The sequence below is a fragment of the Crotalus tigris genome, unplaced genomic scaffold, assembly GCF_016545835.1.
Source record: "Crotalus tigris isolate CLP2741 ecotype Arizona unplaced genomic scaffold, ASM1654583v1 scf7180000024115.3125172, whole genome shotgun sequence".
NCBI classification, from domain to species: domain Eukaryota; kingdom Metazoa; phylum Chordata; class Lepidosauria; order Squamata; family Viperidae; genus Crotalus; species Crotalus tigris.
This window is the reverse complement of record NW_024100392.1, coordinates 40,048-66,692: the sequence shown is the minus strand read 5'-3', so window position 1 is coordinate 66,692 and position 26,645 is coordinate 40,048. Positions and strand designations below refer to the sequence as shown.

At 38.7% G+C, this 26,645-nt stretch overlaps 2 protein-coding genes across 2 annotated transcripts in view; one reads left to right on the top strand and one right to left on the bottom strand.

Moving 5' to 3' along the window:
* The first annotated feature begins 422 nt into the window (after window positions 1-422).
* ATP1B1 (ATPase Na+/K+ transporting subunit beta 1) lies at window positions 423-25,990 on the top strand. The gene is made up of 6 exons (XM_039322485.1): window positions 423-951; window positions 5,418-5,546; window positions 18,659-18,811; window positions 19,297-19,481; window positions 21,626-21,706; window positions 24,399-25,990. The coding sequence occupies exons 1-6, from the start codon at window positions 852-854 to the stop codon at window positions 24,663-24,665; spliced, it is 915 nt and encodes a 304-aa protein (XP_039178419.1). The 5' UTR covers window positions 423-851; the 3' UTR covers window positions 24,666-25,990.
* LOC120298579 (nucleoside diphosphate kinase 7-like) overlaps window positions 25,160-26,645 on the bottom strand; it is a 41,192-nt gene continuing 39,706 nt past the window's right edge. The window contains exon 8 of the mRNA XM_039322466.1: window positions 25,160-26,076. Within this exon, the coding sequence (XP_039178400.1) occupies window positions 26,044-26,076 (33 nt within the window). The 3' untranslated portion in view covers window positions 25,160-26,043. The remainder of the gene's footprint in view (window positions 26,077-26,645) is intronic.

Here is a 26,645-nt window from a genome sequence, read left to right as displayed (position 1 = left end):
TCGGTTCCCGAACTCTGTCCTCCACTCACCCACCCCCTTTATGCGCAGGACTCCCACTGCCTCCCCCTCTGCACGAAGACGGAATTACAGGTGAATTTTCTCGTCTCCTTTGCCTGCGCGCAACAGTGTGGCACGAAGCACATGTCGAGGCGGCAAGAAGAAAGGCTGGCAGAAAGGGGGAAGAGGGCACGGGAGGAGAGGAGAAGGGGGGGGAGAGAGAGAATCTGCCGCAGAGAATCTGTTCCTCCAACCACCCGGCCACCTCAATCTCCCGTGCCTCGCTCCCTGGTTCTCCTCCCCTCCCCTCGCGTAGTCTCGCCTCCCAAGCTTCGCTCCCTCGCCCGCCTGGCCACAATTCTAATTGGCTACCGGCATTTGACAGGCGGAGCTCGCCTCAGGACGTGGACAATATATCCAGCGTGAGTGGGAGGGCACAGAGCTAATTTCTGTCCCTGGGCAGAGCCCCGTTTCTTTCTTCCCACCCCTTGGCTTCTTCTCACACGGGCACGCTCGCTTGCAGCCTTTTCCTTTCTGCTGCCTCCTCGCCACCCCTTTTCCTTGTTTTCCCGGCATTGGGAGAGCGTCCATCCGACTAAGTGAACCAGAGATACAAGTATACCTCTCTCTTTCTCCGGACAAGGATTATTCGGAGGTTCGCGCCCTTCGGAGGGTGGGACTCTGGCCCGGCACACAAAGACCTTCGCGTTTCCTCCCAGCGTCTGCCGGCAGTTCAGCGGCTACGAACATCTGTACTCTGGATTAGTGGTTAGCACCGAGTGATCTCGGAGAAGAAGGTGGTCTTTTCCCCCTGCATAGCTCTTCCTAAGGCAATCGAAGGAAGTTCCTGATTCATGGCTCGCGGGAAAGCCAAGGAAGGGGATGGCAACTGGAAGAAATTCATCTGGAACTCGGAGAAGAAGGAATTTTTAGGGAGGACCGGAGGCAGTTGGTGTGAGTATCTGCTTAGCCGTGATTTGCTTCTTTATGGTTTGTGCTCCGTTAAAACACAGACGCATCAGGCGTGTGCGTGCGCGGTGTTAATTGATTGCGTGGGAGGGAAAAGTCCTCCGCCTCGCATGCCTGTGAGTTTCGCCGGATCGTCGGTCTGAGCACCTGGCTCACGGCAGCTGCTTTCCTTACCACACTGGCAGGGCACGGATGCCGTCGCCGGCTGTAAATCTTGCGGATCAGTTTTCTTGCTCGGGTGGCTGGCTCGCTTCCCTCGCTCCCCGCCCATCTCCCGTGCTGCTGTCGGGTTTAAAAATACACACCAAGCCTCCTATTTCCCAGCTTTCAAAAATCAAACCTCCAGGACGCTTTGTTTGGGAAGTGAGAGAGATGAGCAATGGTCTTGTGCCACCACGGAGACTTTCCAGTATGGCAGAACCTTTCAGGAACTGACAAATCAAGGAGGGCTGAGGGTTATTTTTAAGCCTCAGATGTGTGAGTCAATGGCTGAATTCATGGAACATGACAACCACCACCCTCCCCCCCCCGCAAACCAAGACTAACGCTAACCGAGCTTAACATGTTAACAGGAACTATTGTGTGAACACTGCCATCATTTGCTGCTTGTGCATTGTGCATGTAAAAAGATCAAATTGATTTCTTTTTGCGGAATTAGCTTAGTGCTGTTGCTATGGCAGACATTCCTGGGAGAAACCTGGGACTCTGATTGCCTCTCTGCTTTCCCCAACCTGGGGTCCTCCAGATGTGATGCCAACATGCCCAGGTGGGCTGGGCAGGGTGATCAGAACTGACATTCAGTATCCTTGGAGGGCCTTCCGATTGGGGAAGGCTGGCTGCTTTGTCACCTTGCAGAGTGGACTTTCATCTCTGTACTGCAGCCTGTTGCCTCTGCATTAAAAGTGCAGCCTGTGTTTCTTTTCATTTTCTCTTTTCCTCCCTCTCCTCCCTCCCCAAAAGGTCACACTGAAGGGCATTGATAGACACAAACGCATCGTGACTGTAGGCAGGGCAGAGTGGGTAGGTGCCAGGAGAGAGGGGGTGCCCTGCTCCCTCCCCCATTACACTCCTTGTCAGCACAGCAGCCACTGCGGCTGCTTCTGCCTTGCTCAGGAAGGACACCACATGGGGAAAAGGACATACCAGTGAATGGGCCTAGTATTTCCTTTTGCTCTTCTAAAATAGCTACCAGAATCCTGGGGAATTAGGGACAGTAAAAGAGAAGGCTGGGACTGTTTTCTAGCCCAACTCCAAAGGGTTAATAATGCATCAGAGCTCAAGGTTAGTCAAGGTGATACCTTCTGAGCAAAGAGGTAATGGTAGACTTGTTTGAGATCCCTGGGGAAGCAGAGCAACTGCATCAAGGAGAATCCTGAACTGGTTTAAGGGAGGACCCTTTGGATGGCCACACATCTCTTGAAAAATCTGACTTGCTAGCTGTCCATACACCTTCACTGAGAGAGGAAGGTCTAAAGAGCTGCAGAGATAGGAGAATGAGACAGAGAGAAAGGTCAGGTTGGGAAGCAAAAGGAGTTTAGAAATGATAAACTCCTTGAAGGCTGTCTCTTAGCAACTAAACCTAGGTTGAATGAGAACACACGCAGACAAAAACTATTTAATTTTTCACCCTTCCTCTTTACACTCACCCTATTTGCTGCTTGGTTTAGACATCCTTGCCCCAACCACCACTCTAGGAGTGAGGCCCTATTCATGGGCTGACTACTGACTCTGTGTTGCACAAGCCAGCTCAAGTGCAAAAGTCATTGTAGATTTTCAGAGACTTACCATTCAAAGGTTCCATCTACTCCCCTGTCACTTTCGATAATTTGTAAAACAATATTAACTTCAGAATAGGCACTGTTGTTTTTACTTGCTTCCTAGGCTTTATTTTGAACAGGCTTTTTGTGCCAGCCAAGAATCACGAAATGCAGTTTATTTTCTAGTCTTTTCCAAGGGAAAAAGTCTTAACAAATCTCATGTGGATTGTGCAGAGCACATTCTGGGCCTTTTACATTACAGTAATATGCTAGATATGATTGCCCTTGAAGGAAAGGATAGGTTGCCCTTGAATCTCATCCAATCACTGCTGGAGTTTGAAACTTAAGTATCTCTGTAGATCCTGCAGAGTACAGTATCTAGAACATTCTAATCTCTTCTAATTTTTTTATGCAAATTAGAAACATCAGCTATACCCAGAAGCAAAAAATAGTTCTATGCAATAAAAAAAAATGTTTGTAATAAATGAGAATGGCTGTATGAAATAAGAGCTTAGAGAGGAAAGAGAAAAGGTTAAGATGCATATCAAAATAATCCACACATTAGTTTAAGAGTTCTGGTTAGAGAGCTATTTCCACCTGCATTTGTTGTCCAGGTGCCATTTCATGGCTGAATCTAACCAATGACATCTTGGAAGTGACATGGTCAAAATTTTCAGGCTTAAATCCTTGAATCTGTGTAAAAGGGAGATGTAAAGGCTTGCATCACAGTATTATTCCCATCATCACAAGCTACGGCTTAGTTCTGACTAAGTTGATCTAGTTCAATTATTCTGGGGGTACTTGTCTGTCATGTGATACCCAATTACTGAGGGGACAATAAAATGCCCCTTACATCACTTTCAGAGTGGTTAGACCAATGGAGGATTTTATCTTTGTACTAGATAATACACTGTTCTGTTGCTTTAAAAATGCCGTGTCTTTCCTTTTAGAACATAATTCTTCTGTAGCCTCAGGAAGACAGTGGACCTTGAGGTTGTGGGTTACTATTAAGATCCTGATTAGGAATGTCATCTAAATGTATGTCCCTTCACTGCCCTCCATATGCGCCACCCGTAGCAGCCTGCTGTCAAGCAGGTTTTCTCTAGTTCATTTCAACAGCACCTCCTATGACTGTACTCTGGAAAAAAATGCTCAAATCTCTCTGACGTCACAGTTATTTGCCTACTGCTGCCTGGTTACTATAGAGTGTGTTAAACCCAGGAGTGCTAAAACTATTGTGCTGCTGGTCTCTCTGGATTACTTTCATTTTTCCCTTCTTTGGTGGAAAAACACCTTATTTTAATAGGACTTATCTCTTGCTCTGACCAGCTTGTAAAAGGAGAAACTTTTCTGTATATGTATTACTTATTGCTGCTCTTTCACAGTCATTCTGTACAAATGTTGGTCCAAAGATCACTTTTAAAATGTAATTTGTAGCTTCACCGCCCCTTTTATATTCAAAAGTTGGATTGCTAGTAGATTTGCACTGAGGCTTTAGTACAGCATGTAACACTGCTGCTAATCAGTTGAGATAATCCCGGTAAACTAAAAACTGATTAAACCAGATTTCAAAAACTGAAGTTCCCTGAAGCGGTTTTACAAATAAAGTTTTACTCCTCTTCCCCCCAATTTATTCTGTTACAAAGTTTTGGGGCATTAATTTGACTGATTAAAATTTGGTATTGTAAATGGGTGATTAATGTGGAATAGCTTTCTTAATAGATTATATAAAAAGCAAAATATGAGGAAGCTGTTGAGAACTGAGTCTTCATAAGAGGATTTGAGTTCAAATAAATGTTGTGAAAGAGACTTTAAAAATGGAAAACAAGGAGTTTAATCAAGATAACTATTACAGCAAGTTGTGTTTTTATGCAACTTCAGACGCAGAGATAATTCCAAAAATATATACGTTTCCTATGTAAGAAACATTCAGAATAATATTGTAGATTTTTGTAACAAAGTTGGGTGTGAGTTGAATGTGATTAATGTCAATAGTTGTCTCTTATTTATTTATTTGATTTATATTGTGCATTTTGTAGAGAAGTGCTCTATCCTCCTATGTTTTCCCACAATAGCAACTCCATGAAGTAGGTTGGACTGAAAGAAAATGTCTGGCCTAAAGTCACCCAATAAACTTTCTGCAACTCTCCATGCTTGGTCCAACACCCTAACCACTACATCACCTTCTTACCATACTTCGGGTCTACTCTATATTCCCTATCTCTCAGTGGTCCAGTTTTGGAGTATAAGCCATTAACACTGAGTTTGCTAGCAAGAGTTATGTTGGAGCTGGGAATGCACTGCTCCCGAGTCCCTTTAAGGACATAGATTAAGCTAGGCATCATTCTAATTCTAACAATATCAGCCAGTTTTCCCCAACATTATACTTGGATATATTGGATTATAATCCCCACAACCTGCAACAAGCAAGTCTTTTCTAAGTAAATGTATTTAGGATGGTAGTTTTCTATGAAAAGCATATGCTCGTAACTCACAACTTTAAAAAATTACTCTGTTCTGGTCTCTTTAAATTTAGGTCCCATTGCTTGAATTTGCTATCTTTTCTTCATAGCAATTGGCTTTAATGTTGATTTTAATGTGACCTATGCTGGTAATATTGAAAAACTGATGTTTATTCTAGTGGCCTAATAACCCTTTGTCCTTAACAGCAGTATTTGTTCTCTCTTGTCACAGTTAAGATCTTAGTCTTCTACGTGATCTTCTATGGCTGCCTGGCAGGCATCTTCATTGGGACCATTCAAGTCATGCTGCTCACTGTCAGCAAATTCCAACCCAAGTATCAGGACCGAGTAGCACCCCCAGGTAATTATGAGGGCGGCTGGGTAGGCTAATTATGTGCCCCATTGCAATGGGATAGATATGGTTTGCCTTTAGGGCTATGAAGGGTTGTAGAGGTAGGGTAATTACCTTTTAACTACCTCTTTCAAAAGTTTTCTGTCATTCTCTATTGAGAGAAAAAAATGCATAAGAACTGCTAAAACAATCTTCCTCAAACTTGTACTGATCATTATATTGGTAAGAATGATGCTAATTGAAGTTTAATATATTTGAAGCATATCAAGTTGAGAAAGCTGGTTTAAAGTCAGGCAGTTTATTTAGCAGATAAGTAGCATCCTGGAAATATTACATTGCCTTCTCCATCATAAGGTAAGTTGTCCTTACATTTTCATCTGTCATATTATTATATAATTCATTCCCAGGCAATGTGCTAAAAAAAAAATCACAGTTAAGATATATATGAATGATTTCCAACAATTCAACAGATAATTACAACCTTATTGTCCCTCATCCTGCTTAAATGTTATACAGGTCGCTTCAGACCACTCATTTAATCCATTTCTTTTTAAATTTTCAAATCCATAAATCATCAATTTGTTTCTATATAAAGTTGTCACTTTCAGAAAAGTTTTTGTTTTTTTAGCTGACCAAATGGTCAATTTTGTTATTTCTTCAAATTCTGACATTTTCACAAACTATTCCTTCTATAGATATCACCATCCTGCTTCTCATTTCTAAAATAACTTTCTATCGAGGCTTCCAACCATATTAAGCAGAGGAAAAACAATTCCATTGTTTTATTTATGGAAGAAAAAGGGCATATTTTTCGAACTCAGTAGTTACACAGTTCTAAAGTAGCTGAGGGGTAGCTTTGCAACATTCTGTACAGGAGAGATATCAGACTGTGCCTTTGTTTATAATTTGCCATGTTCCTGTATTTTTTTCCATTTTAATTACGTGCTATTGGTGATCTAAGATAGAAGATTGGCCGGAAGCTGGGCATTTACTGTTACCCAACCCTACAGCACCTAGGTAACCAGGGAAAGCTCTCTCCCCCTTTCTGCATCTATTTCTGTTCTGGTGTCCTTCAGATATATCTAATTATATCTGTCTGAATTAGAATCTGTTTGGTGCAGCTTAGTTAATTTAAAAAAAAGACACATAATGTAAGTTTATATTTAGAAAACATCTTCTCATTGTTTCTTTTCACATTATTAATTTGTACCTAAATGCCTAAATGGCAGAAACTGGGAAATTATATCAGTCTCCTTCCATTCCTGCTGCACTACTCTGATTGGTCAAAGTTTTCCACCTGGTTAAAGTGAAGAGGATGGTGACAAGAGCCAGAGAGTGCCTGTAATGATTGACATATCTACAAATTTAAACAATGGATTTGGGCAGGACGTTTCAACAGAAGCAAAATAGGGATTTATAATGTGGACAGCCAATTGAACAGTGACATTGGTTTGTGATGGCATATGCAGACGAGAATGGCTGTTTAAATCAGTAGAGGGAATTGACTTTGTATGACAGTCTGTCTCTGCTAAAATTCTCTTTTCCACCCAGCTGTTAAAAATGAAATGTTCTCAACTCTTTCTTTTATTTGTCCATCCTAGAATGTACAGGAGAAAGACAAGAAGACACATAAACCAATGTATATAGGAAGCTATGTTGCAAAAAGGAAAGAGTTGTGTTCACCCAAATTTTAAAAAATTATTTATATTTTCTGAGTATAGTATAGATTTCTTTAGGAGTGGCTTGATCTTAATCTTTTTTAAAAAAAAGAACCGTGGACAAGATATAGCATTAATAAAGGTAGAAAGAAGAGAATAAGAGATTATTTGATATAAACAGTATGTATTCTACAAAATGCTGAAGATAAGGTATTCATTAGATTTTAAAATGTAATAAAAAGTTATTAATAACTAGTACTCTATAATGGAATATCTATCAGATCCTGTCTGAGGAAGGAACTGAAGCATTACAAAATGATTCCTTAGTCCAGAAATGGGGGAAAGTTTGAGAAAGAAACACAGTAAACCTGCCTTAACCATACTACATAAAAGTTCATGTGGAGATTTGTTATTACTGTACTAACAATAATGATCATTCCAGAAGTCCAAGAGATTCTCGTTTCCAGAGTTTGCCAGCCTTAAAGGATTTGACAGACTGACATGAAGTCCTCAAATTTGAAAGTAGTCAAAATATAAATCAGGAAAGAAAGCCTTTTGATTGAATCTGATATAGGCATGCTTAGCATGGTCATACCTTATCTTCTGTCAATTTTGACTAAATTCATATCAAATTTGTTAAGCTAAACAGTCCTAAATGCAACAGTATTGCATGAAGGAAGTGCTATTATGTCACTGGACTTTAATTCCTGGAGCCCTGATTCCAATGTAATATGTAAGACTTTTTTCTATGTAATACATGAAGTTATTGTATGAACTACCCAAGTGTTAATGGAAGTGGCTACCTGACATATCTGGGTTTTAATATAAACTGCACAAATTGCTCAGAGTTGCTGTGAATTAGGCAGCATATATATTTCATTACTAATAATAAATTAACTTCTAGAGGTGTTTCAGATGACCTCTGAGGAAGAAATAGCAAACTGAAGATGACTCAATTGAAAGTGGAGCCAACAGCCACAGTGGAATGAAGAGCTGGCAAATGGTCTGTCTCTTTGTAATTCTTCTCTGGATAAGGAAAGGTCTTAAGATTGCCCACAAGTGCTCCATACAGTTGCTCTTTGCATGAGTAATCTCTGGCAGATTTAGAGCTCTAGGAGAAGAAGGCATACACAACAAGGGAATTGAAGGGTCAGTTCCTTAAAGGACACTGAGTTTGCATATGTCTTTTTCTAATCATGTTCAGAAACTGATTGTTAACTTCTTTTCAGCTATTAGAAATCTTTGTATTCACAAGTTTTATAGCAGTGAGTGAGTTTCTTTTAATCTTTAGCAAAAGAAGTTTCAAATATACATTTGAGGATTTATTTATTTTTCTTTTGGAATAAACAGCAAATGAGGGATTGAACTTTGATTTTGAAAGTACATCTGACACTAGGGTCTAGATGTACTTGAAATAAAAGTTTGAAATTAATCATAAGAATACTTCCTGTGGAAAAATGCTTTTGTTTTGAGTTTTCTTTAAAAAAAAACATGTTAGGCTGAGACTTTGAAGGCTGGATGTTAGGGAACCAAAAGGAACTAGAGTACAATTATAAAGGAAGAATACTTAATTTGACTTACTAATAAGAACGGATCAAAATATTTTAACATTGCACATGCTGAAGGATATTTTTGAACAATGGACCCAGAAGTTAATTTTAAAATGTCTGCCATTATAGATAGACTGTATTGCGGAGATATTATGGAAGAGGAACATATTTTACTCAACAAGATTGAGACAGAAACATAGAAAATATTTGGCAGAAAAAGACATAGTGGCCTGCCTTTTGAGGTTTTTTATTTTTAAATTTTGTCAGATGATAGACATGTATTTACCCTAAGAATGTTTAAACTCAGTTACTGATGATTGACCCACCACCTCTGCTGGAAGTTAGTTTCAAGCTTCTCTCACTCTTTCTGTGAAATAATATTTTCTAGCATTACTTTTGCCTTTCCTGTCAGCCTGTGTTCTTGATTTTTGCTTAATATTGAAAATCCTTCCTTATAGAATCTGATTCACACCTTAATATATTTAAAGGTTTCAGTCATGTCTCCCCCTTCCATTATGTTCTCCTGGCTGTACATATTCAGTTTCTCCAATCTCTCCCGACATGTTTTGTCCCACAGAACTTGCATCATTTTTGTTGCCCGTCTCTGGATTCACTCAGTCAGCTCTCCAGAACTGGACACAGTATTCTAAATGGGGTCTGACTAAAGCCCTATATAGCGGGATTGGGACCTTTTTCCTGCCCCGATCCCTCTAAGTGATGCATCCCATAATTTTGTTTGCCTTCACAGCTGGCTGGCCACCCTATTTACTCATTTTGCAGCCATCTGCTATGAGCACACCTAAATCCTTTTCTTCTATTGTTCTGTCCGTATGCACAATACTGTACCTTGCCAGAGGATTGTTTTTCCCTAAATGCATGATTTTACATTTAGAAATATTGAATTGCAGTTTCCACATTTTTGATCAATTTTCCAGCAATGCCAAATCATTTTCCATGTTACAAATACCCCAAAGGAACATCAACTCTATTACATACCTTTGAGTCATCAGCAAAAAGACAAACTTCACCTAGCAATCCTTCTTTATATCGCTTACTAGCACATTGAGCAGAACAGGATCTATGACTGAGCCTTGTTGTACACTGCTTGTGACTGATTTCTATTCAAACAGTGCCCCAATAATAATCACACACTGGGATCTATCCCTAAGCCAACTTCCTACCCACTGAACCACCCAGTGATTAAGCCCTAGGGCCTGTTCAATGTTTTATGAGCTCATTATGTGGAACTGTACCAAATGCTTTGCTACAATCCAGATAGACTATGTCTACAGCACCTTCGTCCAAACATTTGTGACTTAGTTAAAGATGTCAGTCAGATTAGTTTGACATGATATAAAGCCATGCTGTTTTGGGTCCATCAAGTTGTGTGCTTTTAAATGTTTGGTAATCCTTTTTTTCCAGAGTGATTCCATTAACATCACTACTACAGATATTAAACTCACAGGTCTATAGTTTCCAGATTCTTCTCTACTCTAATGGATGGGTACAATATTAGCTATTCACCAGTTCTGGGGAACTTCATCTGTTAGAAGAGACAGGTTACAAAGATCAGTTAATAGTCCAGCAAGTACACCTAGAAGTTCCCTTAGGATTCTGGGATGAATATCATCAGGACCCATTGCTTTATTAAGCTTTCAGCAGGCTAGCTCACCTGACACCTCCATCTCTAAAAACTCTGGAAAAGAATCTGTCCTGCTAGACTAGTATGATCCTCCAATCTGCTTTTGTACTGGCATCTACTTCGGAAAAGCCTGAGCAGAAGTATTTGTTTAGAAGATGGTTTGCTAGAGCCAGGCTTCCCTTAAAATAAGAATTGTTTGCATTTTTTATTTTGGTGAGTGAACAGTTTTTTTCTCCTTCTATCACTAATACACTTTAAAAAAGGTTTATCTCCGTTTTGAATAGATGTAACCAGTTCCTCGTCTTTCTGTGCTTTAGCAGCACTGATAACTTGTTTTGCTTCCTTCTGTAGATTCTTATACACCTCTTTATCAGCTACACTTCTGTCATTCGTATATTTGTATATGCTGGTTTTTTTTTCTCCTTTATGTACATCTGCTGTGAACCAGGGTGGGTTTCTCTTTCTTTTGCTTTTAATAATGTGCCTCACATAGAAGCTAGTTGTCTTGAAGATGGCAGATTTTATCAGTGTACTGACTCCTGTCACTTTATGCTACCCTTCAAGTATATGTCTTAGATATTCCATTTCAATCAAAATTTGTCCGCTTAAAGTCTAAAACATTAGTTGTAGTCTATGTTATATCAGTTTAAGTTTTAATGCCAAACCAAAGGCATTGATGATCATCGTAACCTACGTTTTCCCCCCACTTCAATTTCTGGTGCCCTATCTCCATTTGTCAAAACTAAAACTAGAGTATGATCCCCTCTTGTTGGGCATTTTACTAACTGTTTTAGAAAGGCATCATTTAATGACTCTCATTTAATGCCCCTAATATCTCAGCTCCTGCTTGTAAATGCAATTGAAAGATTCCAGTTAATGTCAGGCACATTGAAGTCACCCATGATTATAACCTCTCCTTTTACTGCCATCTGGGTTATCTCCTCAACCAAAATGCTATCATAATCCTTTAAATGTCCTGGCCACCTAGTTCTGATTGCTGATCACTTTTTAGTTGTAAGCAAACCTAGAAAGTTTGAAGTAAATCATGCCTTTTCTGAATTAGTATTGCTTTTATGCCCTCCTTGACAAATGGCAACTCCACACACACATACACACATCTTTTTAGTCTGTCTTTTTTGTATAGTATAGCCCAGGGGTGTCAAACTCAATTTCACTGAGGGCCGCATCAGCATTGTGGTTGCCCTTGGGGGGCTGGGTAGGTGCGGCCTACTGGGTGTGTGGATGGAGTGCGTATGGCCTACTAGGTGGGCGTGGCCAGCTCTACATCATTCACGTCAAGGGTGCCTGTAGGGGCCTGAGCAGGAGTGGGACAGATCTGAGGGTCTCTGGCAGAAAGGGGTGGGACCAGGGCAGAGCCCATCAAGCCGGATATGTGAAGTAGGTGAGGGCCATTTGCTGGTCACTTCCAGGCGATGGTGCATTTCTTCATTCCTCATAAAGGGTGACACCTCCCCAGCATGCACCCAGGGGATGGGGCCGATGTGGCAGGGGCTGGTTCCTCACTGTTTCCAGATGGCCTTGTGGAGCTAAGACTGAATGTATTTCAGCATAGGTGGCCATCACAAAATTGGGCCAGGGCCAAGGCAGTGGGGGCCATTCCCTCACTGTTTCCAGAATGGCTTCACGGGCCACATGAAATCACTTCATGGGCCGCATCCGGCCCCCGGGCCTTGTGTCTGGTATAGCCTATTATACTTACATCCCAATCATTGGAATCCCTGAACCCGGTAATTGCAGCAAGATCCAAATTATCTCTGGATATACCAGATGTTAGTTCACAAAGTTTATTGCCTAAACTGCAAGCATGATTGCACATGGTATAGTACACACTATCAAAAGCTTGATTTTTCTTAACTGAGATTGAGATTGATGTCAAAGTGGATTGAAAAATGACAGGCTACAAGCCTGATATAAAAACTGGACATATAACTGAAGTCCACTGATATCTTCATAGTGAAAGTGGATATACAGCACAAATAACAAAAGAAAAGAATGACCTGGATAACTTTCATATATTAGATTTACAAAAGAGACTTGTTAAAGCTTTGAAGAATTTTGTGAGAAGGGATTAAAAATAATAAAATCAAATTCTAGAACATGTTTTGAAGAGACCAAAGATCAAGATTGTTAAAAGTAACAGGAAGGCATATAAAGGTGGTTTATTTGATCAGGGTTAAAAATAGACATGTTATTATCTCTGGTACCCCTTCGTGGACTTTTGCTGATCAGGACTAAATGACAATGCTTTAAGGCTTTATTTATAGATACTGTAAGAGATGAAATATGAGGAAAAGAAATCATTTATTGTATTTTAAGGAAGATAATAAGTTATTAAAATTGTTTATACTTATGATGAATAGGAAAATCATTTCTTTATATATTTCTTTGGTCTTTTTTCTATATTCTTTTTTCCTCATTTTGTTTCTAATTTTTCTTCTTTCTTTTCTTTTTGTTCTATATTTTTTATTTGTGACCTAATGCCTAATACAAATATGCATATGATGACATTGGTATGATCACATCACTAAACATCACTCCCCACCCCTGGCCTTCATAGATTACTATGCTTGGTTTTCCATCCTCCAAGTAACAAGAGAAATATAAACAGGAGCTGGTAGAGAAAGGTAGCAAGTAGCATATTGGCAAATTGGTGTTACACGTAGTTTTATCCCTACAGTAGTTTTCAATGAATACCACAGAAATTGGTATTCATTTTAAAAAGTATTCTGTACATTATATTTAAATAGTGTTTGAAACTATTCATTATAACTGTCTTGACGATATATACATTCCTATACCATAGTCACTGATATTATAAAGTTTATAATATCAAAACTCAGGGAAAAAAAATTCAAGACAGAATTCAATTTTCTTGTAATATCAAAAGTCATCTTTATAAATTTTAAGTATTTTATTGCTATTGTTTTGAAAATGGTGGTAAGGAACAAAAAAGAACAGAATGCAAAGATAAAAATACATACATTTTATTTATTTTTATCCTGCTTTTATTATTTTTTATTAGTTATTTATAAATAACTCAAGGTGGTGAATAAAAATGAAAGAAAAGCAGAGCAAGCTAAAATGTTTGCCTAATCTATTCTACTCCTGCTGCTATCTACTGTTTGCATCAATTATTTTTATTTGGAATCCATCAATTCATGCTTGAAACTACTGCATTTATTAATAGAATTATCCATCAGAAGCTCTTCACTTGGCTTCATTTGTGACTCATGGTTCTTGAAACCACAGTATTAGGAAGAGAAATACTCTAATCCAGAGATAAAACTCAGAGATTATATGTCAGTTCCTTAATCTAAAACTTGCATAGAAAAGTTGTCAAGTTGGACTAGAGCCTTCTAGGGATATCTCACCCTGATAGAAGAATGAGTCTTTTGTTAGTAGGACCAGTCTGCTGCCAACCCATCTGAGAATTTTTCTTTAATTACTTGGACCTTTAAGCACAGAGTATGCCTTACACACTCTGTTGTGTAAGGTGCCAACTCCAATCATATGGGGACTGATTCAGGCAAGACTCATAAGAAATATGTAACAATATGCTTTTAATTTGTCTCTGAAATAGCCTTACAATTTGGGACAATCAGTGTGTTCATGTCTATATGTAAATGTACACATTTGATTTTCACTGATTTGAATAAGCTATTGGCACAATATTTATTTCCTGAATCATTCTCAACATTAGTGTAACTTTCTCATCCTGTTTCTGACCACATACCCATATTGCATTGTTGGCGTATGATTACAGAAAAGGGTAGGGCTGCTGGAAGGAGTTATTCTTGTTTGCCCTTTAGCAGTGCCAAGCGAGAATTATTTATTTTTGTAGCCGTAGCCATGTAATGCAAACTTACAGAAGGTAAAAAATGAAGAATTAAGTTGCTAAGTAGCATAAGATCACCTGAGACAAATAAATTACATAGGTTTACTGTTCTATGTTTAATAGTCAGGATTTTGTCAAGCACTCAGTTTGTTCAAATATATTTCATTATTAACAAAATGTAAGTTTTATTGTAATGGATAAATCACAGAATGAATATTATTACATCAAAGACAGCTGCTCCACTCTTGCATAGTATTAGGCTGTAGGTTGGGGACAGTGAAGGGGTTGTGGTAGGTGGGTTGAGAAAGTTGTGGGGGTTTCAAGGGATGCTGCATGGGTCAGGGAAGGGGCACAGGAGGAACACAGATTAGAAAGAGTGCATGGGGTGTGTAAGAGGTGCTGCATAGGTCAGGGAAGGCATAGGGGTGGATAGCACAGGTCAGAGGAGTGCATAGAAGTGACAGGGGCAGGGAAGAGTTTGTGGGGTTCATTCCTCCCTGTTCTTCCCTTCCTTTTCCAGCAGGCAAGTAAGTGACTGCTGCTGAATGGCAGAGAAAGTGAGGGATTGTGAAACTGCCTGGGAAACATTGAAAATGAAGATCACATGACTACAACAGCAGCCCAGTACTTCAGTAGCACTGAAGCAGCCAAAACTTTCCCAAATTTCATTTCCTTGGGAGTGATCGGTCTAGGATTTTGACACATTCTGTAAGGTTAGACCCTTTGAAGTATCTTGGTTCAAAAAATGTTGGCCTGTGATGTACCGTTTCACTCAGGTAAAGGTCATGACAATGGCAGTTTTAGTAGTATACAGAAACACACTGACGGGTTGATTTGTCTTTTCTTAATGCAATAAATAAAGATTTAGCTAAAGTGGCTGAATCTATATTTATTGCATTATATTCTGAGAAAAAGGAGAATATAAAGCAGGCTTCTCTAGTCTCGTGTCATGTCTGTCTATGTCTCTGTCATCTATGTCTGTCTTGTCTGCCTGCCTGCCTGCCTGCCTACCTACCTACCTACTATTTCTATCATTAAAACTCTGATTTCTCTAACCTTTAACTGGGCGAAATGAGGTACCATAGAACAAAACATTTCAACCAAGGTACTTCAAATGAGCCATCTTACAAAATGCATCCAAAATCCATAACCCATGGCTCTCATGGAATTCAAATTTGGCAAAGTTTATAAAACATTTTATGACATAAACATTATAATAAAGTAATTTATGACATAAAACAAGATGTCATAAAACATTTCCTGTGGTAAACTGGTGATCTTTCACTGTGCTCTACAGTTCAACATGGGCTGCTTTCAAAGCAGATAGATCTCTGAATATCTTCTTGAATTCTTAAAAAAAAAACACGTTTCTAGTACATTAGAAGATCTGCATTTTTACAGGCAAGAAATCTGGTAAGGAAATATCTCTGAACTGATGACCCAATGGGTCATGGGTTTTCCAGTTGTATATATAATATAATCTCTAGCCATGGGACTAATGAGAGTTGTAGTCCAACCCATGAGGAATGAGTAAGACAAGTGTGAAAAGAGTAAGCAGGATAAATTAATCCCCGAATAGAGCCAATTACACGGAGCTTTTCCCTCCCCAAATGGGAGCTGAGAGTCCCAGACAATATAGACTATCCAGTGAACTGATTGCACTGGACAAACAATATTACATTTGTATCTGGCCAACATCCAAAACAATCCAAGTATAAAGACGAGGTCATCTAGTTTCAACTTCCCCCTTCCCTCCAGTTATCCCAATGCTTCAATTGGCCACTGGTTTGCATGTACTTGGCATGCAAAACCCTGAGTTGCATCAGGTGCCCTCCTAACTGGAACACAGAATCAGTTCCTTTGCAAAAATGTAATTCAGCCACTATACCCAGTAGCAATGCACAAATCATCCTGTGTTCTTTCCTATACTTTCAAAGAAATTAGCCATTAAAAGAAAAGGTATACATAGTGAGAAATAATATACAAGAAAATGTAGCCAGGATATTCTTTTTCCCTGTAGGTGGAATTTCAGTTCAAACTAGCTTTCATTGCCTGTTGAATAGACAGAGACCTGGCTGGGATAGGATGGGAGCTATGCTCTGAGTGTACTGAAATGCTGGGAGCTGAGATGTCATTGGCTTTTGCACAATATGGGCAGGATTAGAAAACAGTCATTATAGTAATAAATTAAATCATTTTACTGAAAGTCCCTAGGATTGAATTAAAAAATCAGTAGTGTTGGAAGCTGCTTGTAAAGTACTATTTCGGCAGTCAACAGAATTAGCCTGCAATACTGCATTCTAACCACTGCATCACTATGCACATATGTACTATTTCTACCTTATGTGCATAGTGGCGCAGTGGGTTAAGAATGCAGTATTGCAGGCTAATTCTGCTGTCTGCCAATTGACAGCAGTTTGGCAGTTCAAGTCTCACCGGCTCAAGGTTGACTCAGCCTTCCATCCTTTCAAGGTTGGTAACATGAGGATCCAGATTGTTGCGGGCAATGTGCTGATTCTGTAAACCACTTAAGAGAGGGTTGTAAAGCACTGTGAAGCGGTATATAAATAAGTGCTATTGCTATTGCTTATGTTCTGCTAAATAGCATTCAAAAGAGTGCAAATTTTGCATTTTTATATCAAACTAAATGTTTGAGGGGAGTATACATAAAATTAGCATATGCTTTGTTTGTTATGTGACCGAGGCTGATGTGGAAACAGGGCAATACAGTCATAAACTTAAGAAATTGAGAAACTTGAAATTCATAATTGGTTTACTTCTCCCATCATCCATACAAAGCTTTGGATAGTAGCAAAGGCTGACTGGTTGACTAAATTATTGGCACTAATTGAGTATCTGAAACTGGGGAAAATCTGAGAAATCAGTCATATGCTAGCTTTTCTCCAATCTGTAAAATATATTTGGAAACTAAAATGATATTGCTCTGGATTATAATTTGAACTACTGTACAACACTGTTTACAGTTATATTGTAGATGATATAACAGTAAACTATGTTGTAGTTCAAATGATCTCTTAAAGTATTTGTAGCTTGGTTCTTCACACATACAGGTAGTCCTTGCTTAGCAGCTGTCCTGTTTGAAGTTATGATGGTGCTGAAAAAATAAATTTACACTTGGTTTTTGCGTGATGATAGTTGTTGCAGTTCTATAGTCATGTAATTGAGATTTGGTGCTTTGCTACTGGAGCTTATTTATAATCATCTCATTGGCCTGCAGTCATGTGATCACCATTGGCGAGCTTCATAGCCAGCTTCTAACAAGCAGAATCAAGGAAAGCACTCCCAGCCAGCAAGGCCTTCAGCTATCCCCAAATTTAGTATATGTGGGGGCAGTGGCATACAAAAGCAGAATTTTCTAGAGTGAGTTTGCTGATTAATTGCAATACAGGATAGTGATGAAGGGGGAGGGTTATAAGTAGGAATCAGCAAATCAGTGGTTATTGTTATTATTATACCCTATTTATTTTCCTCTATAACTTTCAATTATGCTTCCTCAAGCCCCAGTCTACTAATTGCTGTGCTTGATGTTTTATTTGAAGATATATTTGATGTTGGGATGCATACACAAAGGGCTGGGGAGGACATGCAATTTATATCAGCTGCCTATATTCATAGACTTCAGTTCTAAAAAAAATAAGATTCAAAAAAGTTCAAATGTACCATTTTCACATACAGCAACCCAGTCCATATGCAAAGAATACAGGTAGTCTTCGACTTACGACCATAATTGAGCCTAAAATTTCTGTTGTTAAGTGGGACATTTGTTAAGTGAGTTTTGCTCCATTTTATGAGTTTTCGTGCCACACAGTTAAGTGAATCACTGCAGTTGATAGGTTAATAAACTGGTTGTTAAGTGTATCTGGTTTCCCCATGGACTTTGCTTGTCAAAAGGTCGCAAAAAGCGATTACATGATCCTGGGACACAGCAAAGGTCATAAATATGAACCAGTTGCCAAGCATCTGAATTTTGATAACATGATCACGGGGATGCTGCAAAGGTTGTAAGTATGAAAACCAGTCATAAGTCATATTTTTCAATACTGTTGTAACTTTGAACAATTACTAAATGAACTATTGTAAGTTGAGGAATACCTGTATAGTGCCTCTTCAAGATTTCCTTTGATATAAGGACATTTGCCTGAAATACGATACATATTTCTGAATCACAGGCTGGGTGGCCAGAGTCTCTGTGCCAGGACTTTGTGGCCAGGAACAAAAAGGCAGGGAAAAGAGAGGCAAATAGATTTAAACACTGTGGATTGCTGGTTATCAATCAGTTGATAGAAGAGAGTTTTCATCTTTCTCTCCTGTTCTTAGAAATGCTTCATTGCCACAAGTCCTATTAGTTGGCTTCTCTTCCTATAGGTTAACAGCCATTTTCTTTTTCCTTCCAGGATTGTCAACTGTTCCCCATGCCTTTAAAATGGAGATTTCTTTCAACCCTTCTGATCCAAACTCATACAAGCGATACATAAACCTAATTGACACATTCTTAAAGAATTATGAAAGTAATATTCAGCAAGAAGTCGATTTTGAGAATTGTGGCAGTGAGTAGATATTATTTTTAATTTATTTTTGTTTGATCAATCTGAAAGTTTGTTGATGGTCTTAAAGCTAGCAGTCTCTTGTGTATCTAATATTCCAACAGTGATCTTGAAGAAGCTTCTTTGTAAAAAACCAAGGTTCCTATAACCTTCAAGCTGCTTATTTCTATGTGCAATCATTTTTAAATATATTCAGACTGAGAAAAATATATGATCAGTAGCATTATACAGTATGCTTTGGTATCGGTGCGTGTTGGGATGCAATCACTGGCAAAAATTATCCTGTACCAGTTCACAGAGATGCAAAACTGTAAAATACATATTACACTTCTATTCTGTTTAAAAATAAAATGGAGGAGGAAATCTGTTACTCTCTGAATCTTAAGGCAATAGCCATTATATGTTAATTTTAAAAAATGTGGTATTGACTAAAATGTGTATAGGTATTATTGACTTCTCCTTCTTTCTTTCCCAATCCACACCATCAGCTGATCCTTCTCCTCCCAAAGACAGAGGACCTTTTGATGGCTCTCAAGGTGCGCAGCAATCTTGCAAGTTCTTTCGCCATTGGCTGGGAAATTGCTCTGGCATAGAAGATCAAAATTATGGTTACCAAGATGGCAAGCCATGTGTCATCATTAAACTCAACAGAGTTCTGGGTTTCATACCTAAGGCAAGTATTACGAGATAAATACGAGACAAAAGAAGGTAACATGATTTCATAGAAAAATAGTGTATCTCAGCTTGGACAAGCTTGCTTCTTTCTCTCTCTTAACTGAGAACTGTTCATCTACTGGTCATCCAGTGAAGCAATAATTAATACAGTCCTTGAAGAACTTGGAACTCTTGATAAATGGTGGTGATTCTATACAGTATTTTCATTGATCAATCTAGTAACAAAAAAGCAGTGAAATGCCTCTGGAAATAATTGTACCTGTTTTCTTATTGGGATATTTTAATTTTTTTTTTACAAATTTTAATATGTGCTGTAATGCAAACAGATATTCTAATACTCAGTTATTTTGAGAAGGAAGGAATAATTTATTTCATTCTAAGGCCATGTAAAGACACTGGGCTTGATCTAAATTTAGCCTTGGTCTATTATTTTTATTATATCCTACAGAATATTCCAAATGGGGTGATTAAAATTCTAATCCAGAATAGAAGAGACACTAAAGTAAGATACTGAAAACATTTTAAAATCCAGCTCTGGATTTCTCTATTCTGGTTTCTTTCTTTTCTCAATTGAACCCTTCAATAGCATATATTTCACATATATGTAACCCCAACCCTATCTTTTCTCAGATACTTAAACCAGTTCTGGAGATCTGTAATATGCTGATCGTATCTTTTATTTCTCAAAAAACACTGTTAAGTTAGAGCAGTGGTTCTCAACCTTTTTAATGCTGCGACCCCAACCAGTCGTAAGTCGAGGACTACCCAACCGCTCGTAAGTCAAGGACTTTCCCTGCCCAGGACCGCCGCACATGCGTGGTGCCGCCCCCTGCACCGGCCGAGGCGTAGCTGGCAAGCGGCAGAGACGGCGCAGGCCAACCACTGGCTGGGCCACCAGCTGGCCCAGCCCAAGGGAGATAAGGCACCCACCGGGCCCCATGCGCGCCAGCAACCCTCCCTGCACCCGCCGGCCTCCCACCTCCCATCCCTGGCTCTCTTTTACTTACATTTTTAGTAGTTGCTCAGCAGGGAGGGGTGGAAGCTTCCAGACAGCTCGCCTTCGCTGCAGACAACTTGTAGCACCGTTTGCAGAAGGGACTTTTGGCGGGCTCAGCAGGACAGAGACAGCCTGGACAATTCCTATTGGCTTTTGAAAGCCAATAGAATTAGACTCTATTCAAGAGAGTCTATTCTATTGGCTTTCAAAAGCCAATAGAATAAAAGGGAGTAGCACAGCTAAGGAAAAGGGGAAAAAAATGGCGGACTGCATTTGGCGACCCCCGTGAAATGGTCATTCGACCCCAAATGGGGTCCCGACCCACAGGTTGATAACCGCTGAGTTAGAGAAATATATTGGATGTAATGAGGTTTAATCAATATTGCTGGGAGTAATGTATTGGTCACGCTTTCACAGCTGGTATTGGTAGGGCAGTGTTGGGGTTTAGACAACAGGTTTCCTGATATTTCACTGGCCACACAGATCACTTGGCCTCTGAAGATGCCATCAAAGTTACTAGTGAAACATCAGAAAATCTGCTATCTAAACCATGGGTCACTAAATCCTAAAGCCCAATATTGCCCAACTGCTGGATTTTTCAGCTAAAACCATCCTTAGTCTTGATCATTTGATTTCTGCTTTTTCAAAAGCCCTCCTAGCTGTCTAACCCAATTTCCTCAGATAGAAGTGAGAGCTACCTGCATGGAACAAGAGATAGACAGGTTTGGCCACAGAATAGCAGTGATTGGGGAGCAGCAAATGGAGAAGTTGTAATTTTGCTGAATGTAAATTCAAAATTTCACTAATTAATTACACTAATCTTTTTTCTCATCTTGTCTTTGTGGATTATGTGTATGTGAGGATAATGTATTTCTTTGTAAAACATATATTAGTTCATTACACACATATACAAAATCTATCCCAATGTATCTTTCTCCAACTTCATAGATTTTTTTTCCTTTCCTTTCCTTTTTCCTTCCCTTTCATTCCCAAGGCAGCTTCACTTCCAAACTATTAGTTAAAAAAACAACTGCTTATAGAGAATATAATATGTGGGAAATAAATATACTGAATATGGGAGTTGTTTAGTAGCAGCAGCTTGAAAATTTGTTAAAACTTTTTTGAAATGTGTTTCTTTTCCTCAGCCTCCACAAAATAATTCCATCCCACCTGAGCTGCTGGCAAAATATAATCCCAATGTCATTCCCATTCATTGCACTGCTAAGGTAAAACAGTTAATCTTCTTAATGAAATGTGTTGTCTGTAAGATCTATCTTAAAGACCGTCCTGGTAGTTCAAAATAATACTGCTAGCTAGGATCAGGTATTGGAATAATATCTGCTATTGTGAGAGGGACCTCAGAGTCCTAGTGGACAATCACTTAAATATGAGCCAGCAGTGTGCTGTAGCTGCCAAAAAAGCCAACATAGTGCTGGGCTGCATTAACAGGGATAGAATCAAGATCACGTGAAGTGTTAATACCACTTTACAATGCCTTGGTAAGGCCACACTTGGAATACTGCATCCAGTTTTGGTCACCACGATGTAAAAAAGATGTTGAGACTATAGAAAGAGTACAGAAAAGAGCAACAAAGATGATTAGGGGACTGGAGGCTAAAGCATATAAGGTACGGTTGCTGGAACTGGGTATGTCTAGTTTAATGAAGAGAAGGACGAGGGGGGACATGATAGCAGTGTTCCAATATCTCAGGGGCTGCCACAAAGAAGAGGGTGTCAAGCTATTTTCCAGGGTGCCTGAAGGCAGGACAAGAAGCAACGGGTGGAAACTAAGCAAGGAGACAAGCAACCTAGAACTTCCTGACAGTTAGAACAATTAACCAGTGGAACAACCTGCCTCCAGAAGCGGTGAATTCTCCAACACTGGAGGTTTTTAAGAAGAGACTGGACAGCCATTTGTCTGAAATGGTATAGGGTTTCCTGCCTGAGCAAAGGGTTGGACTAGGTGACCTCCAAGGTCCCTTCCAACTTTATTATTGTTGTTGTTGTGTTGTTGTTGTTGTTGCTAAAAACTGGCTTGTGCTTTAGCCATATCAAGTCCTCATTCTTAGCTATGGAAACTGTCTTGAGTTAAAATTGAGGTAAGAAATAAGTGTTGCCTTCACATTAATCTTCAGAGGCATTATGGTGATTGTCAAATAAGAGCTGAAATCCAACATAACTAGTGGCAACAATACTGATTTGCTTCTAGGAGCTTCTCCTCTGGATGCATGCACAATCTAAGGCATAGAGTCCATAAAAATATATTTTTGGGCATCAGATATGAGGAATACTCTCTCTAGGTTGGTATATAGGTAGTCCTGACTTAACTACCATTTGTTTAGCAACCATTCGAAGTTAGAGTGGCTGAAAGAATGCTAGTTACACAGCCAATGCAGTGTCCCTATGGTCACCTGATAAAAAAGTGGGTGCTTGGCAGCCTGCCCACATTTATAAACTCAGTGTGCATTTCAACATGCAGAAAAGAAAGGGGAAAGCGCTGACAGATTACAGACAGCCTAGATGAATTCACAAGGCAATCATGAAAACATCTATCAAACAGCATAAAATATTTTATGAATAATATTTATCAGGGACTCATAATGCTCAGGTACTTCAGAGTCCATAGGAGAGCAAAAGTAATACTTTTCTACAGTAACTTAAAAGAGCAGTGATATCTTGGGACAGTGTTTCTCAACCTTGACAATTTTAAGGCACGTGGACTTCAACTCCCAGAATTCCACATGCCTTAAAATTGTCAAGGTTGAGAAACACTGCCTTGGGAGAAGATGAAACTGCTTTAAGATGTTGCCAGTTTACTTTTTTGTGCTCTCCTTTTTGAAAAGTGAAGCCAAAGAATTCAGCCTTATTAGTTATAAATTCCTTTTGTAGGGTTAGAAAGCTAACTCAATTAAAGGTCTACCAGTGGTTATTGATTTTTCTGTGGCAAATCTACATTAAAATGCCTACTATAAGAAGGGTTATCTATAACTTCCAATATTAAAATTTACCTTTCCAGTGAAAATTCTGGGAAAAATACCAAGAGACAGCTGTCGCTAACATGATGTACTTGTGGTTTTCCTAGGAAGCTTATAGATAGCCAAGGAAGCTGGATGGCAGTTAAGGCTTTGGTTTATCTAATAGTTTCTTCCAATGCTTACATATAGCAGTATGTACAGTATTTTGAATTTGAATGATTTTGAAGTTGAACGATACAGATGGAGTAAAAGCAACATCCCCTTCCCATTTTAAAGACATATTGCCTGTTAAGCTGGAATTTCATTTAGTTCATGATTGCTATTATTTTTATGACTATTCATTCTAAATTTAAAGGTCTTATTGGAGACCAGCTATGTTGCATTTGGAAGCTCCTGTTTTTAAGATCTATAGTGATTGTGGATTTATGCTCATTGTTAGTAAAAAAAAACCTGGAACAATAGGGACTCTAATGGCACAAAAAGTTATCCACATGTTAGTTTCAGGTAGACATTCATTTTGTTATGTGGGTATATGTTTCTTACTTTTTTGCATCATCTATGTCAGTGTTTCCCAAACTTGACAATTTTAAGGCATGTGGACTTCAACTCCCAGAATTCCACAGCCAGCAATGCTGGCTGTGGAATTCTGAGAGTTGAAGTCCACATGCCTTAAAATTGTCAAGTTTGGGAAACACTGATCTATGTTATTGTAATGTGTGAAAAGGATGTAAAATTTTAGTGATTCAGACACTATCATGGAACCTTATTTTAAGGCAATTAAAGTTGATGGAGACATGACTACAGTATTTTAATTATCTGAACTCACTTAAAAGGGTACTGGAAAATGGATAATTGGATGTTTACTCAGTTAGAGAACAGCTCAAGTTGGAGCACAGGTCAGGAAAGATGCTTTTTTAAAAATAAGTTTCATTTATTTCTTTAGAAAGAAGAGGATTTGGACAAAATTGGCCCTGTGGAATACTATGGTATTGCTGGCTATGCTGGCTTTCCTCTACAATACTACCCATATTATGGCAGGATCATTCAGAAGAAATACCTTCAACCCCTTATAGCAGTACAGTTCACCAACCTGACTACTAATATGGAGATGCGTATTGAGTGCAAGGCCTACGGTCAAAATATTTACTACAGTGACAAAGATCGTTTCCAGGGACGTTTTGATATGAAAATTGAGATAAAAAGCAGCTGATCATAAGCACAGTTTGTGTCTTCTTTTTTCCTCTTAGCCATTTAAAAAGTATAAAAAGAGACAAAACTACTAGTCTTGAACAAAACTCATACATATGGGACCTACACATAATCTATATGCTTTACACTAGCTTTCTGCATTTAAATAGATTAGAATGTAAACCTAAAAGTGTAGCAATAGTGACAGATATTTATTCTATTGTAAAGGATGAAAAACAGAATTGAGCCTTGGGATACGCCCATTTCTACTGTAAATTATGATTCCATAACTGACTTGTAGTAAGCAGTGTTTCTGCCCCCTAAGTATTGCTGCCATGTGAATTTTATTTAGTGTATAGTACTTTAGGTGCATTATTCTGGTCATTTTTCAAGCCATGTATTATTGTACTGTTTTCTACTTTTCTGTGAGCATAGATTTGCTGCACAAGGTGTAAATACTCAGTGGGATTAAAACTGGCACAGTACTTTTTTCATTTTTTAAAGATTTTTTTAAACTTTTTTTTTCATATATAACTCAAGGCAGCAAACATACCTAATATTCCTTGCTCCTATTTTCCCCACAAGAACATCCCTATGAGATGAATTGGGTTGAGAGAGTGACTAGCCCAAATCACCCTTCCAGTTTTTCATGCCTAAATGGGACTAGAACTCACAGCTCCCTGATTTCTAGATCACCTTAACTACATCAAACCGGCTCTTTTGTTTTGAAAAGGTAAAGGCCCAATTGTGATTATCCAATAGCACTCCATGAAGCTTCCCCCAACTTCTATTCCTCAGTAGTTACTAAATTACTAAATGTGGTGGCAGGGAAAAAATTACTTTAACTTTGAAAGTAATGGAGAGTAAGTGATTATGTACTGTGCTTTGTAGCAACTGGTGTCTTTTTCTTTCTCTTTCATCCTACCATGTTTTAAAATTGTGTGTGACATCTATGTCAGCCTATCAATTTCATTAGTGAGAGGAATAATTATTTTGCTTTGTATATTATCTTCTTTTCCTGTGAGAAGCATCACATGCTGTGGTGCTGTCTTTATTGAATGTTTTGACCATTTTCATGGTGGAAGAATTTTATATTTATGCAGTTGTACAATTTTTTTCTGCAAGAAAAAGGTGTAATGTATAAAAATAAACCAAAGCCACATGTCTAAAAATAAATCTTTATTTTGAACTTTGAGAAGCAATGCAGTTATCCCATCAATTGGTGTTAAATGTTGTCTAAAGTGCAAAACTCTATGTTCTAATATATGTAATAGCTAGGAGTTCAGTGCTCTTGTGGGCCTTGTATTTCATTCAGGTTAAACACTGGACAATAAATGAATAAACATACATTTCCCATTCTGCAGTTTGTTTTTTCTAAGCAGTTTTACTCCACTGTTCTGTTAGCTGTCTAGGATACTGAAAAAGTATTGCACCTGCAAAAGAAACCAAAACAACGTAATTGTAGAATATGTGACACACTGACAGAATCATATTTTGGTTCTAGCAAGCTGCCACTGTCCATCTTTTCCTAAGTTTGCTTGGAAAAAAAATGAACAGGAAGTTGAACACTGTTGAACTTAAGGTTTTGATTCACAATAGTCCGGGAGAAACAGATTATTTTAAAAAAGTTTATTATATGGGATGGATTCACATTTCCTGCTAAGCTGCATATGTGCATGATGCTGTATGCCAGAGCCACATCAGAATTTTTAACAGACATAGAGGACTTTTTGGCAGCAAACACATTCTTAATGCACATGATTATGGGCAAAATCCCTGCTTGTCCAATTGTCCTAGACTTCTCAAGGCTGCCTCAACACTATATGAGAATGGAGCAAGATTGTGTAAGTATCGGATGACTAATTGAAGAACCACAGCAACTGCTCATGTTCTTGTATTCTCTGCACGTTGCACCCATAGTTAAATAGCAGGTAAGGACAGATGATCTATTACATGAAATCAGAAAATAATACATTTTCCCCGATGTATTATTTTTCATAGT

Coding starts and splice junctions, on each gene's coding strand:
- ATP1B1 (XM_039322485.1), top strand. CDS start 852: ATGGCTCGCGGGAAAGCCAAGGAAGGGGATGGCAACTGGAAGAAATTC. Junction 952..5,417: donor GAGGACCGGAGGCAGTTGGT/GTGAGTATCTGC, acceptor CTCTTGTCACAG/TTAAGATCTTAGTCTTCTAC. Junction 18,812..19,296: donor CGATTTTGAGAATTGTGGCA/GTGAGTAGATAT, acceptor CCACACCATCAG/CTGATCCTTCTCCTCCCAAA.